Raw genomic sequence first — 16,557 nt, forward strand, 5'->3', positions numbered from 1 at the left:
GTGGAGTTGCTTGGATGAAGTGGCCCCCATTTTACGACGGGTCTCACCAATGTAGAGGACGCCACATTGGTAGCACTGGACACCATAAATGACCCCAGCAGATTCGCAGGTGAAGTGTTGCCTCACCTGGAAGGACTGTTTGGGGCCCTGAGCGGAGGTGAGGGAGGAGGTGTATGAGCAGGTGTAGCACTTGGGGCGCTTGCAGGGACAGACTGATAGTATGACAATAAAGTGAAGTGTATGTAGTGGCAGTGTAAAGCATTGGTAGTCCCCTGTAGATACTGCCCAACTCACTGAATTCCACTAGTTCTAGTGTCTGTCACCCTGATGTAGTTAATGCAGAAGTCCAATACAGTTAAATCTGCATTCTGATTTGTGCATCTTTATGAGATTTTAAACTATTTATGTATTAAAGCGGTCCTTCATATGTGTTACTTTTCATCCCTAGGAATTGTCTTACCTCACAGCTGCACTCTTAAAACTTCCTTTCTTTGTCCGGTTTATCTTCAAGTAATTGTCTCGTGTTTGGGCACCAAATGGTTGGATCTTTGTTTATTTTCTGATCCTTTGGGTTCTTCCAGGAGTCAAGAAGGGCGAGCAGTCTTAATTATTAATGATCATTTATCTTAAAGTACAAGCAAACATTTGAAACTACGTAGAGAGCTAAGAAGCAAAGGTGACAAGGAGAATTGACAGCACTTTTCAAAAATCAAGCACTTTTATAAACAAGATAAGAGAAATTCCTTAGATAAACTAAACCAATCACTGGTTGCACAATTACACCTCACGTGGGTAATGTGCTGATACTTAGCCAATGAAAAATGAGAAAGATAAACTCAGTTTAACTGCTATACCGCTTTCTGCCAGTGAGTGGGGATGAACCACCACATACTGTGAAAAATACAAAGATTCAAAGAACATTTATTATCAAGGTATGTATAAATTATACAACCTTGAGATTTGTCTGCTTACAGACGGCCACTAAACAAGAAATCCGAGAATACCAATTTTAAAAAATATAGACCAACACCCAATACATAGAGAAAAAGAAAAAAAACACAAATCATGCAAACAATAAAAGTGAGCAACAGCGTTCCAAACCAAACTGAGTCCTTAGTTCCGAATCCCTGGAACAGCTCGGAATAGGCCCAAAACCTCGGTCTCAGTTCATCATTATTGCGGGGCAGATTGCCACGAAGCTCACGGACATGAACCACAGCCTCAGCGCCATGGAGAGAGGAGTGAATATCGCAGGAGTGTGAGTGAAAATACATGAGTTTGTTAATAAAGTACAAATTATGATTAAACTATGACTTTAGTAAAAGTACAAATGATACAACTACAACTTTAGTTGTACATTAACTCATCGAATAGTGGTTTCCAACAGGGAAATCTAATCGAAATCCTTATGCAGTGTTTCTCCCCCGTAGATGCTGCTTGACTCACTATCTCCTATTCTAGTGTCTTTTACCCTAATGCAGTTGATCCAAAGTCCAATGCAGTTAATCTGCATTTTGATCTGTGTATCTTTATGTAATTTTAAAACTATTTACGTATTAACGCTGTCCATAATGTTATTTTTCATTCCTAGGAATGTACTGAAGACAGAGGAGCAATGTCACAATTAAAGGTAAGGGTATTCCCATTTTTCTATACAAGTCTTTTGAGTCAATGTTAATTTCCCAGTGCCACATTTGGGGGTGGGGGGTGGTGTTGTTTCTTAACATTGTTAAATAAATTGACGCTCTTTGATTGTAATATGTTTAACGACTTTAAATTACAAATTGAACCTCCATACAAAACGTAAAAAAATTGGCAAGTTATGATACAAAAACAATTTATGCTATTTTCTTTCATTTTAAGTTACTTGATTCCTAGGAGTATCTTTAAAATAATTTCCAATTCAACAAGAAAGATTTCATACAGTATACTAGCTTCCAAGTACTCAACTCTCAATACTTCGTATCGACCTTGCTAATGAAAATTTTTCATAAGTTAACCTGATTATTAAACAGTGTTAGTTTGATTTGAGTGAGTTTATTTGATTTGCCATTTCAGTGATTCTGAAATCAATGCTGACATTGATGAGAAGCATTTGAAACCAAAATGCAATTTCACTTCGGATAGGGAAAGGTGGGAGTAGCTGATTAGGGTTGCGCAGAGAGACAGTGGAGAAGTTGTTCGTCTGAGAACGAGCGATACTTCGTGTGAAGGAGGAATTCATTTTTTTAAGGAAAACAAGCATATTCCAAACACTAATGATCCAATCTGCACATGCTAATAGATTTTACTCTGTTCATTCCAGTTAAACATTTTGAATTTTGATTTCACGCAAGCCATCTAGCAAAAACATTAGGTCCAGGTTATCAGGGGTATATGGACCCTTGCTCCAGAGAGTCTGTAATTGTTCATTTTAATGAGTTCAGTCAGCAGTTCCAATTCACCCAGCAACTTGTGTGACAGGTATTCGCAAACTCAACAGATTGGGCAAGCCCATTCCAAATGCCTGCAGCCAAGGTTTATTCTTCTGTAAATTGTGTATTAATACAGTAAGATACACCCCCATTTTCCTTATAAGCATCATTTAGACTCCGTTTAATAAAGATTTAAGACCCCAGTAAATAGGGACCTGGTGTAGTGCTGATCCAGTCCATACTAAAGGGCTGAGTGGTAGACATTCATCCTCTGTTGCGCATGCCTCATCTTCTGGACTGGGGTGAAGTCAACACAGCCAAATTCTGAGCACTGCATTTGACAGGCATTGCAGGAAAGGATGAATCTCTTCCTTCTGGGTCTTTTTACACAGCCTGGTTCAGTGTTGGCTATGGTAAGAATATCTGACCGATTTTTATATTTATTTATTAACATACAGCATGGAGTAGGCTCCTCTGGCCCTTCAAGCTGCACCACTCAGCAACCCCTCGATTTAAACCCAACCTAATCACGGGACAATATGCAATGAACATTTAACCTACCAACTTGTACACCTTTGGGACTGTGGGACGAAACCGGAGCACCCAGAGGAAACCCATGCGGTCACATGGAGAACGTACAAACTCCTTACAGGCAGCGGCGGGAATTTAACCTGGATCACCTGTGCTGTAAAGCACTGTGCTAACCACTACACCACTGTGCTGCCCCCAAACTTCTGCTTAAAGGAAACTTTAACACTTCCATCTTTCGAAGTGTTAAAGTTTCCTTAAACCAAAAGTTTGGGGGGAGTGTCAGTCAGATATTTTTATCATAATCCACTAACATTTAAAACTATGTGTGAACAGAGGCTAGATTCCTCTCAACACCAATTAATACATCATGCACACTTCTGCCTAAGAGCATGGCTATTAGAACAGAGCTGTGGTTCCACCCATGCTTAAATATTTGTCTTAAGTAAACACTGAGGAATAAAACATCCCATTTTGGCATTCAGACAATCTCACATTATTAGTTACTGCTTTCAGGAGAGGGGAGAAAAACCTGAAAGTGAGGGAAGCAAAGTCTTTAACCAGTTGATAAATACTTTCACATCTAACCCTCTTTGTTTGTTTGACACGCCACCTAAACTTCGCTCCAACTGAATGGCCCAGAAACAGAAAGTGTTAAAAGGTTCCAGTGTTTGAGTATCCTTACTGCTGTTTTCAATAGCAATGATCAAATTGTGCTGCACTTCATCCTTCAGTTTGAACTGTGCCTGTAAGATGTAGCAGCCCAAGGAGATCAGATAACACCAGGAATGAACTGACACAGACAATGGTCTCAAATCACATACCTTTGAAGTAAACTTTAAAAGTAGGTACATTAAGGAATTCCCAGTCAGCAGGGTAGGAATCTAAAGTTAACATGTTAAATGATGTATCCCAAGTTAAACGATACAAGGTTGAAAGAAGCATTTCCATTCATATTTCTTTCTCAAGATGTCATTTGATAGGTTTTCAATGTTTTTGTTCCATTGCTGCGGTGATTCCTTCTCCAGTGCTCCTTTCACCTTTGTCAATGAGGTCATGGAATGGAGAGGTGTCTACACAGCTTCAGGCAATGAGGCTCATGGGCCCACTTACCTCAATGGTGCATTCCCACTTTTAGGGATATATGGATTCCTATCCCAAATGCACTGCCACAAGTTCTCCCACTCTGTGGCTTTGTGTCCCAGTATTTCTATTTTTTTTCTTCCCTGTGCAAACTGTGGTATTACTAATACAAGAGATTCTGCAGATGCTGGAAATCCAGAGTAACACACATAAAATGCAGCAGGAGCTCAGCAGGTCAGGCAGCACCTGTGGAAAAGAATAAGCAGTTGGCATTTTGGCCAAGACCCTTTATCAGGACAAAACCTTGTTGGTTCAATCCTGATGAAGAGTCTTGGCTCAAAATGTTGACAGTTTATGCCTGACCTGCTGAGTTCCTTCAGCATTTTGTTACATTATGATATTACAGTTTTTATGAGTTACCTCGAAGTTTCTGGGAAGATCTGCCTTGTGTTGATATAGGGGTTTTTTTTACAGCTTGTGGCTGAGATGATTTTTACAAACAATAGCACTGGAGGGGGTTTACATTTCAGTCAATTCAGACTATTCTCTGCCCCCGAGTAAAGGGGGCTGACATCACAGAGAAACTGGACACTAGAAGATGCACCACACTCCGTGGGATAGCACGCCCTGGGGATGGGCTTCCAACGAACACAGCTGCTACATTTTACTGGCAATGAAGCTCAAGGAGAATGCACATAACCACATCTTAACACTCAGTCACCAGAGAGATCAAATGATTTTCACAGTCCTAAAATAAATTAATGTATTATACTAAAGAATCATTTCCCTTGTTATAGTTTTATAAAGCGGAATTAAATATTTTTGAACTACTTAGATCTAAATATTCTAGATATGAGAAATATTGTTCTTAATTTAATATTTAATTGTTCTAATTATAATGCAATTTATTTGCAATAAATTATCAAGGTGGTTGCAGAGAATAAGATGGTTTGTCCTTCACTTCAGGTCTCCTTCACATATTTTTGGTCTGTTACCTTGTCCTTTGTGTCTTTGTCTCTTTCAATTTTTGCTTTAAAGCATAAAAGCTTAGATCCAGTGAAAGGTTTATGAATCTCCTCTGCCTGTGTGTTGTATAAGCTTCCTAAAAGGACAGTTTTACATCTGCCACATCAGCTTCCGTGCTCCCTGTAGTGAAGAATTTTTTTGAAAAACCTCTCACCTTGTTGATTTTGTCAGCTTGTGGCTCAGTTGGTCACTCTCTCTCTCTCTCTCTCTCTCTCTCTCTCACACACACACACACACACACACACACACACACTCACACACTCTCACACACTCACACACACACACACACTCTCACACACTCACACACTCACACACACACACACACACACACACACACACACACACACACACACACACACACACACACACACACACACACACACACACACACACACACACACACACACACACACACACACAACCCTACCTGTGTGTCAGATGGTTCTGGTACCAGAGATGGGAGCCATGAATCCAGGCTAACATTCCTGGTGACAACTGGAGATCTGCCTCCTGCACTGAGGCCTTAAAGCTGAGATGTGCCAAATCTCAGGGCTTTAATACAAACAGAGAGTTCCCTGGTACACCACAAGACATAGGAGCAGAATTAGGCCACCTGGCCCATCAAGTCTGCTCTGCCATTCCATTGATGTGTGGAATGCACTTCCAGGGTGGTGGTAGAGGCAAATACATTAAGGGCACTTAAGAGATAGACATGTGGATGATGGAAAAATAGACGGCTATGTAGGAGGGAAGGGTTAGTTTGATCTTGGAGTAGGTTAAGAAGTTGGCACAATATCATAGACTGAAGGGCTTATACTGTGTTGTAATGTTCTACATTATTTGTCAGTCTCTCAACTCAGGCCAACTGATCATCCTCGGATAACGTCACTAATTTTGCACTCTGCAGTCTCCTATCATCTACCCTGTTAATCCCTCTAGTATCTTCAAAAGACCCGTCTCCCCTTTCTTCAGAACTCTAGTGAGTATTGCCCACCGCCCCTATCCAAGGAATTAACCCAACAGTTCTCACTTACACAGTGTCTTCTCTGTAAGAACTATCCCCTCTGGCATTGAGCTGTTTTAATTAGGCATAATTATTAGATGACATTGGAGCTACAGGTCCTCATCATCTTAGCGATGAGATACATCAAACCTAGATCCATTGCCTCATTCGAAAAAGTGTTCAAATTTGTGGATAACCACAAATGTGCTAGACTGGAGGCATTACTTGAGAAAGATTGCTGGGCTGAGATACAGAATCAAAATATGTTGAAGTAAAGGCCAAACACAAGAGATTCTGCAGATGCTGGAAATCCAGAGCAATGCACACAAAATACTGGAGGAACTTGGCAGATCAGGCAGCACATTTGGAAGGGAATAAACAACTCTTCAGCCCTTTGCCTCTTTCACTCCCAGCTTCTTACTTAATCTCGCCTCTCCCTTCATCTTCACCTGGTCTCACCAATCACCTGCCAGCTATACGGAGTCCCCTCCCCCCCACCTTCTTATTTTGACTTCATTCCCACCCCCCCTTTCCAGTCCTGATGAAGGGTGTCAGCCCAAAATGGCAACTGATTATTTCCCACCATAGATGCTGCCTGACCCACTGAGTTGTTCCAGCATTTTGTGTATGTTGAAGAAGAGACTTGCTAGAGTTAGGATCAGGATTGGTAAAGTTGAAGTACTCATATTGTTTCGTGAAGGATGTTGCATCCCCAAATCACAACAGTGTGGTAAATGTAATATTGAGTCAGGACTATCTTTGGCTGGCCAGTATGTGCTCTCTAGAATAACTCTGTGCCCTTTAGAGTCCAAAGTTTAGACCCTGAACCTGACTTCATTTCAGCTGCCTCATCGCTTTTGTCTTCCATTTCTGTTCATCATCTTGTTCTTTGTTGATTTCAAATGCTGTCCACCATTCAAGAAAGTTTCTTCACCTTCTGAATAGTTGCTGCTGCTCTCTCTGAATTATGTTTAACAGAGGGTAGCTATTGTATCATCTGTGATAGCTGATAGATGGGCACCCTCTGTTAAGCGTAACAATGGGGACATGTAAAAGGCTCTTAGACACATGGGTGTAAGAGAAATGGAGAGTTATGAGCTGTGTAAGACGTGAAGGATTAGATCAAGCTTTGAGTTAATTTTATTAGTTTTACGACAACTAACCTGTGTTAAAACAGGAGTTGGTGCTTTTCTACTACCTGCCCACCCGTCATTGAGTGTGATTGATCAGACTGTGATCTCAATCCCACATTCCCCCCTCCATTGTTGGGAATCTGTTTTACATGTGCCTTCAGAGGTGTTTTTCACCACCCTTTGAAGGGAGTTTGGTGGACAATGAGTACAAATGAGTATGTTTTAAGTTAGTCATGGGAAAAGGTAAGGTGGGACCCAGAGTTAAGATCTTATATTGGGGAAGGGTTAATTTCAATCACACAATGCAGCAGTCTTGGACCGGAGGGCACAGCCTCAGAATACAAGAACATCCCTTAGAAAAGGGGTTCCCAACTTTTTTCTGTCATGGACCCCTACTGTAAACTGTTGGATCCCAGGTTAGATTGATGGTGGAATAGTTTTATCTAAGTTAGCACAGCATCGTGGGCTGAGTACTATGCTGTACTATTATATGTTCTCTGTAGAGGGGTAAGGCTGAACATGTGAATTAGAAATTTGTAATTTGAGGCTCTTTAAATTGCCTTCCAATTGGCATTAACGTTATCAAGAAGCAAGGTGTGGTGGCCAGCATTTTAAGAGAGAGAGGACATCTGCTTAGAACTAATGTTCAAAGACAGGTCTCTTCCTCAGAAAGTTGACAAGAGAAAAGCAGGGAGGCTGATGACTGATGGGATTGCTAGTCTGGGAGCCGGGATGGACCTGTTGGGCCAAATAGCCACCTCCTGGGTCACTATAAGGAAGGAAGGAACCAGTTCCCAAAATATGAGAGCACTGAAGTAAAGACGACAAAAAGCAAATGCCTAAAGCTAGACTTTATTTTTATAGCACTTCTACTTGCTCCCTTTCAAGAGAACAGGAAGTCTAGCCCCCACTTTTCCCTGGTGGGCACCGGTGAGGAACTGTTTGAGGCTGAGAGTTCAACATGGAAAAGTTTTCATAGAAGCACCGGGGGAGTTTGTAGCTCTGAGATCATGCAGCTGTTGGTATCCAGGAGTATAAGTGAGGACCCTGAGCACACTGTGCAGAAGGCTGGGTGGTTTTTAGAACTCTGCTGTGGCACACCTGGCTGAATGAATTTTTCTCAGCTTCTATTATCACTGTGCACAGAAGATTTCAAAGCTATACCTCCCATTCCCAATATTTGGCTAGATGTAATCATGTTCCTGATGAACCTCAGAAGCTCTAACCACCTTCGATAGGAATCCTTTAGTTAACCATTGTTTGTAAAAGAGACTTGAAATGAAGGGAACAGGCATTGTAATGTTTCTTTGAATAATAGTCTCCTTAACAAATGACCTACATTGTAAATGTTTTTAAATCTCTGGCTGGCTAACTCTCCCTAAAACATTTGGGTAAATATGTTCATGTTATACGCTGCATTAGTGGAGTAAGTTATAGCCCTTTAATGAGAATATTAATTTGTTCTACAAAAGGGAAAACTTAAAAACATCCCTATTGGCAGAATCCTTGCTATGAAGTGGAGACAATCATTTGGAGAGGAAGCATTACTATGCCTGAAGTAGATAATCTTCATACGTTATTTAAAATTGTTCTACTAAATTAAAGTTTTCATATAAATCTCAATCACATCAAATTAACACCGGGGGTTAGTTTGATATAGCAACTAAAGCATTGGATCAAACTTATTATACTTCTCCTAACACTAATAAATTAATTAATTCCAAGATTTGAACCTTAAATTGAGTAGAACAACTGAATGGTTTAGTTTAAAATGTAGCTATGTGCTCTTATCTTGGCTAATCTGACTAAATATTTTCTCCTTCTCCGATTACATGTATATATACCACTATAATCTACCACATTTCATAGTCTTCTGTGTATAAACAACAGGTTCATGTGTAGGCAGTTTAAAATAAACCAGCGTGGTTTTTATTTTTTTTTAAATTTGTTTTAACCATAGGTGCTTCCATAAACTGTAGAAGTTCACAACCCAACACCTTTTCCAATGCCGCTAACATTAACATTCAAAGAGTACTAAAGGAGAACACACACCCCAGCCTTAATAACAATGTCCGCTTCTAAGGAACCTTGTAATGGCTCAGAAGAAACTGAAGGTGTTCCTTTACCCATTGGGTCTCTAGAGGTAAAAGATGGTCAGTGTTCAAATGCACACACTTATAATCAACCAGATACTGTGATTCAAATGGATTCAGTTGGTATTTGTGAGACTAGGAAAACAGAAAGCTGTTTTAACAAGTCAGACATAAGGTCAGACCAAACCAGCACTGATAAAGCAGAACAAAGTGAAGTTGCAAAGGAAACACTCCATAGAAGTTTTCCAAATGCTTCATTGGGAACTGGGAAAAGAAAGATTAACAGCATAGTGGCATTGCTGAAAAGCAAATATGGCAAAAATAATATGTACCCTGTAGTAACCTTAAGAGATATCATGAAAGACTTAAATCTCTTGTCTAATGACATGCAGAATAATGGCCTCAAACTGAGTTGTGATGCACTTAAGGTTGACTCCAACACCTCACAAACTAATGGAAGCAAAGTAACAAAGAATGAAAAGCCAAGATTACAGTATAGTTTCTTTTCTTCAGTTGTGCTTGCTAGCAGTGTTAGAAGCCCAGCGGAGAGCCCACATGTAACATCTAACTCTGAGACGGCAAACAGAGGACAAGCAATGGATAGGTCACAAAGGAAGGAGGGCACAGACCATTGTGAACGCAGGCATGTTGAATTTGGCAAGTTTGACTCCGCCAATACGGGCTCCAAAATCGAAGCGCTGATCTCATCTGTGGTCCCCAACAACAACAGCTTCTTCGGCAACATGTCCTCGTTGTACACGGTGCCGGAGCACAGGCACCACGTCAACTGCGAAGGTTCCAAAGCTGGTATTCTCAAACACAGCCAGAGCGAGAGCGAGCTAAACGCGGGGCTCCTTTTGGCCGAGACGACATGTAAAAAGTACGCGCTGAGGAAAAAGACGATGGTCCAGTACAATCGAGAGAGCAGCCTGGAGCAGCTTGAGTTTGAAAAGTACTGCAAGAGTGCGTCGATCCCTTCAGCGTCAACAGTAGTTTGCCAGGACTATGGAGCTGCCTCTCAGTTGCCGCTAAAAAGGACAATTTTCAATAAAAATCCAAAATATAAGTACAAAGGAAGTCGTAAAATGTTAGTTAAAATAACAAAGATTAATATTCAGAAATACCTGATACAAGCCGAGAAAAAAACAAAACTGTGCCAAAAGCTTCTAACACACAACAATTTGAGTTCAGGAGTCAAGATGCAGTACATTACGATGCCGGAGCAAAACGTGGCCACAATACCAACAGTGAAGAAGGGCAGGAGAAACAAGATGACGATGCTTCCTGCCGGGGATGTGCCCGTCGTCATTAAAAGGAAACGAGGTCGGCCACGGAAGGTGCTACCCGAAGGCAGCACTGAACCTACCAACCATGTCAAAAGAAAGCCCAGGCATCACAAGCTTTCTCCGCCGCAGCCTACCTACATTGCTGGGTCGAACGACAGCACCACAGACTATGTAGATGTTTTGTCCAAGTTAGCCTTCTTGACCAAACAGAGTTTGATCTTGGGCAGATGCTCACCGCCCAGGTGTTGGTCTCCCAGTGACCCTGGATCCTTTCAGAGATCGGCATCCATTCACCAAGACATGTCGCAGTTCTACCGGACGTTGGCAGGGACGCGGAGGAGGGGCGGTAAGGCGGGCATCTCGCGGGGCCGGCAACTCGGGCAGTTCGCAGAGTCTTCTTCTACCTTCAGTGATTTCTTTGAGGGCATTGGAAAGCGAAAGCGGATCTTCCTGGGCGAAACCAAGTTGTACGCAAGGAAATGCAAATGGGGCACTGAAATGAAAGAGAAACCAGTGCAAAGGCGAAAACCGTACAAACGGGCAGTTCCGTTCCCAGAACACAACATGTTCCAGAACGTCAGTGCTGAGAACTCTGAGTGGGCGAGACAGAATGAGAATTGTTGGGCCACAGGTCAAGGTTACCCTTCCAAACAAATCAGGAATGGGCTGTACCCGTCCTACCCGGGAATGTCCACTCAATCATTTCCCAATGCCATTTGGGATTCGCGGTCCATGTCCAGGAATGGCTACTTAATGGGTCGTCTCTCTTCTAACCAAAGCAGCGTCGCCCAACAAAGCCCCGGTTGCATCGCTGGCTACTTCCGCTCTCTCCTCGACTCGGACGACTCCTCTGACTTGATGGACTTGTCGTTTTCGCAAGCCGGGCAAGAATCGTGTAATATAACAGGAGGCTACGGGGTCAGTAGTTCGACGCCGCCGTCGAGGCACTTAACCCATTTCCAAGAAGGCTTCGAGAAAACCAACTCCCCCAATTGCACTGGCGCCCAGCAGCACACGAACCAGACGGGGCAGGCGTACCCGCAGATGCTTGCGGATAACTCTGACAGTGTGGACTATGGCTCCTCCTACCACTCCTCGGAGTCAGAAACTTTCCAAAGAGGCGCTTCTCAGGCTACCCTCACCAGGAACGCTGGCCTCTCGTGCCAGCAGACTCCGGATAACTACGGACATTACGGTAATTACAAAGTGAAAGCCCAAAGTTTCGCTAATTCGGATGCACTACAACAGCCCAGAGAACTTTCTGGCCTGGACTTTCTTGGCACCAGAGATTGCACGTTCGGCTACGACGGAAGCAATAACACTTCCCAACCCGCCTCTGCTGATGCGTACAATCCACACAGCGTTGGCTCGAAGTCACACTTTAATGCGGCTTCTCCGTTTAATTCTTTCAGACCAGACCCCCGCAGTCCAATGTCCTTACAAGCCCCCTTAAGCTCTGAGAGTCAGTCCGACGCAGCCTGCTCGATGGATCTCCCCTCTCAGAAGTACTTTAACTCGCCCCAGTTGTCGACTGATAGCAGGATGGCGTTCTTCAGAGGGCTTCAGATGAGCGGCAAATCTGGCTTTAATCTCTGTGATGGCAACATGGCACACTTCAACCACCATTACGCTCCAGTGTTAGACTATAACAGTTTGAATGAGGCAAAGGACATTTTGGACATCTCGAACTACACACCCCAGAAAGCCAAGCTAAGGTCGTTCCCGGAGACGCTCACGGAATCGTCGTCTCACTTTAACGCGGCTTTTGGGAATTCCGAAGGAGGTGGGAATATTTGTGGCAACGTGGCGAGTGAGGAGAAGTCCAGCCTGTCGAGCCTGGAGAAGTTGATGATGGACTGGGATGAGACCATTCCCGTTGAGAGGGCTGGACCAAAGGTGGGTTCCAAGCGCCTGTGGAACCATCACGTACCTTTCCCCGGTGATTCGAGAGCCCTGTACGGCAGGCGGAAGCGAGTTGACATGTCCAGCCCTCCTCACTCACTTTTCCCAGCGTCCCCGCCTTTCCTTCCCAGGAAGACCTCAGCTCCGAGACAGATGAGGAACATCAGAAGCCCATCTGCTTCAAATAAGAAAGAACAGCCTCTCCGCAAATCAAAGCTATTGCAGAAAATTCCAGGGGCAAGCCCTGCGTTCTCCGAGAGTCCGGACTGTGGTTTAGACTATGGGTATGGTGGGGATAACTCTCTGCCCTCAACTCTCTCAAATGTCCAGAATTTCCAAGTTCCAAAAAGCGACCAGAAGGAGTATTGCAGTTTATACTCCCCCAGCTGCACTCGGCCAATGACCGATGAAACTTTCCCGGCGAGGTTTGCTGGTGGTGACATTCAGGAGACAGTCTCCATGTATTCAGACCTGAAGCAGCCGGCCGTGGACGCTGAACAGCTCCCCGTGCAGACGCTGCAGCACTCCATCAGCCAGGAGCACGACCGAATCCTGCCCAATAACCGAGAGCTGTTCCCTCTGCAAGCCCCGGGATATGCAGGCAGCCTGGAGTCAACTGAAGGAAAGAAACATCGAGCTTTTTACGATGCTTTGGAAAACAGCGCGGACATTTCCCAGAGCGCCGCGGCCGCCAGCCGAGATTTGCTGGCTCCACAACTCCAGTTTGACGCTGACAACGCCGCTGTTCTGGAAACAAACGCTAGGTATTTGCAGAATTCTGGTCCTTACGCCTCGCTGGATGAGAACAAAAGGGAAGCTGAACTGTCTTTGTTTGGGATACAGCGCAGAAATAATATATCAAGTTCCAGACCCCAAATAATCCCCCTAAACACAGCAGCACAAATTGAGCAACAAGCACAGAAGCTGGCCATGGATTACGGCGGTTCCCCTTATGCCAGCGCGTCAATGACCACAGCCAACACCTCGCCAGCGTCAAGTGATTCTTCTATACACGTGGACAGTAACTACACTGACAAACAGGGGAATCGTAGACCGACACCCATGGGCTTATTGATGGACCAAAATCAAGACGAGCTGTATGCGGGAAGTGCTTCACAGTGACGGTGCAAGGAATTTGGTGCAATTAGGTAAGGCTCTGCTCTTAATTCATCTCCTCCAGTTGGGGTTTGTGGTAACTGAAATATTCTCATGATGAACTGCAACGTTTGTTCCTGGGTACCACCCTGATTGTGCATGATGGGAATGTATGTACAGAGAGCATTTAGAAAGATTCTTGCTGGGACTTGAGGACCCTCAGTTGGTTAGGACTGGGCCTGTACACTGCCATTGAAGAGAATGAGGAGTGAACTTATCAAAACTCCTTAGAGGGGTAGAGTGGGTGTGCTGAGTCTCCTGCAGTGGTGGAGTCTAGGACTAGAGGGCACAGAGTCAGAATACAAGCACATCCCTTTAGAGGAGGAATTTCTTTAGCCAGAGGATGATGAATCTGTGGAATTCTGTGGAATTCATTGCCACAGGTGACTGTGGAGGCCAACCCATTGGGTATACTTAAAGTGGAGCTTTTGGGTCCTTGGTTGGTAAGGGTGTCAAAGATTATGGAGTGAAGGCAGGAGAATGGGGTTGAGAGGGATAATAAATCAGCCATGATGGAATGGCAAAGCAGACCCAATGGGCTGAATGGCCTAATCCTGCTCCTATGTCTTATGGTTTTAATGACTTTCCTCCTGGAATATCAGAGAATGAGGGGAGATTTGATAGAGGTATCAAAATTATGAGGGGTATAGATAGGGCAAATGCAAGCAGGCTTTTCCACTGAGGTTGGGTGGGACTACTACAGCTAGAGGTCATGGATTCAGGGTGAAAGGTGAAATATTCAAGGGAAATTGAGGGGGAGCTTCTTCATTCAGAGGGTGGTGAGAGTGTGGAATGAGCTGCCAGCGGAAGGGGTGGATGTAGGTTCCATTGCAAAGTTCAAGAGAAGTTTGGATAAGTACATGGATGGGAGGGGTTTGGGGGGGTCTATGGTCCTGGTGTAGGACAATGGTACTAGGTTCAATAGCAGTTCAGTGTGAAGTAGATGGGCTGAAGGGCCTATTCCTGTGCTGTGTGCTCTATGGCGATGTGATGTATTATGGGCTAATGTTTATAATTCAATGTAAAATATTCAAAATGTTTAAGAACTGTTTTACTTTCTGGTTAACGTGTGAATCCTCTGATGGGTAAGAGGAACATGCTTACAGAGCTCTGTGTCAAAGGAAGTTGTCAGTTTGAGCAGCTATCACTGCCACATCCCAACGGAGAACTAACCAACCTATTTTTTCAATTATTTGTTACCCTATCTCTTTTGTCCTTTGAGGGAAGGTTGAGCAAGCTTGGGCTTTGCCCTTTGGAATGACAGAGGATGTGAGGTTTATAAGATTAAGAGAGGCGTAGACAGAGTCAACAGCCAGGACTATTTTCCCAGGATAGCAATCACCAATGCCAAAGGCCATCAGTTCAAGCTGAGTGGAAGAAAGTTCAAAGGAGATGTCTGAAGTAAATTTTTTACATAGAGAATGATAGATACCAGGATGCATATCTGGGCGTGGTGTTAGAAGTAGAAACAACAGGGTCATTTAAGAGACTTTGAGTTAGGAACATGGTTGTAAGAAAAATGGAGGGTTATGTGCTGTGTAGCAGGGAATGGTTAGATTAATTGTTGTGTAGGTTTATATAGATTGTAGGTTGAAGGGTGTTGGACTGTCTTATCTCCTGGGTGATGAAGACTATGCCTTCTCTTGGCTCTGGATAAACATGACAAAGTCTGCAGATGCTAGAAATCCAAAGCAACACACACAAAACGCTGGATGCACTCAGCAGGCCAGGCAGCTTCTATGGAAGTGAATTGATTGTCAAAGTTTTGGGCTGAGATCCTTCTTCAGAACTGGGAAGGAATGGGGAAGATGCCAGAACAAGAAGGTTGGGGAAGGGGAAGGAGGCTAGCTAAAAGGTGATAGGTGAAGGCAGGTGAATGGGACAGGTCAAGGGCTAGAGATGAAGGAATCTCTTAGGAGAGGAGAGTGGACCACAGGAGAAAGTGAAAAAAGGATCAGAGGAGGGGACCCTTTGGATATTCAGATGATCATCACCAGTTTAACAGGTTTAGTAAGTCATCATCATCTTTCAACAGTTTTACTTTTGAACTGAAATTCCACATTGTGTATACCTATAATCGAACCCATGAAAATCTGCTCTACCCACAGTTCTGGAAAATAAAATTAAACAGACAAAAGAAAATGACACATGGGGGAGATGTCAAGGCAGAGAGAGAGAGAGAGAGAGAGAGAGAATACAGAGAGAACTGAGAGGAAGTTGCCAGGGCTGGTGAATTAGAATTATGGAGCAACTCTAGGTTGGAGTCTTGAGAAGTGAGAAATCTGGAGCAAAACACACACACACACACACACATGTGCAAAGCAGGTCAGGCAGAAAATGGGGTGGGAAGTTGTTCATGTTTTGGGTTGAGACCCATCATCAGGACTAAACTGGAGTGATTTTTGTTGGAAAAGGTGAGGTTGAGACACTGTGTCACAATCAGGTTTAATATTACTGGCATATGGTGTGACATTTGTTGTTAAGGGACAGCAGTACAATGCAATACTGTAATAAAATGGAAAATTACAGTAAGAAGCTTATGTTTATTTTAAAAGTTAAATTAAGTAAGACGGCAAAAAGAGAAAAGAAGTGAGGTGGTGTTCATGGGTTCAATCTTCATTAAAAAATTGGATGGCAGAGGGGAAGAAGCTGTTCCTGAATCGTTGAGTGAGTGCTTTCAGGCTTCTGTACCTTCTCCCTAATGGTAGCAATGAGAAGAGGGCATGTCCAGGATGTGGGGGGCCCTTAATGATGGGATGCTGACTTTTTGAGGCATCACTCCTTGAAGGTGACCTAGATGCTGGGGAGGCTAGTGTCCATGATGGAGCTGACTAGGTTTACAATTCTCCACAGCTTACATCGATCCTGTGCTGTGCCCCCTGCCCCCATGCCAGATGGTAATACAGCCAGTTAGAATGCTCTCCACGGTACAGC

At 43.6% G+C, this 16,557-nt stretch overlaps 1 protein-coding gene across 7 annotated transcripts in view; it reads left to right on the top strand.

The window, feature by feature from the left end:
• The window catches only part of ahdc1 (AT hook, DNA binding motif, containing 1), a 281,558-nt gene that overhangs the window by 238,569 nt on the left and 26,432 nt on the right, over window positions 1-16,557 (top strand). For all 7 annotated transcript variants that reach the window (XR_009507754.1, XM_059949179.1, XM_059949177.1 and 4 more), the window contains 2 exons: window positions 1,592-1,630; window positions 9,794-13,616. Coding sequence is in view for 6 of the 7 variants with exons in the window: in XM_059949179.1 (XP_059805162.1) it covers window positions 9,877-13,590 (3,714 nt within the window). In the remaining variant the exon portion in view is untranslated. The remainder of the gene's footprint in view (window positions 1-1,591; window positions 1,631-9,793; window positions 13,617-16,557) is intronic.

Source organism: Hypanus sabinus, chromosome 24 (genome assembly GCF_030144855.1).
Source record: "Hypanus sabinus isolate sHypSab1 chromosome 24, sHypSab1.hap1, whole genome shotgun sequence".
Classification (NCBI taxonomy): domain Eukaryota; kingdom Metazoa; phylum Chordata; class Chondrichthyes; order Myliobatiformes; family Dasyatidae; genus Hypanus; species Hypanus sabinus.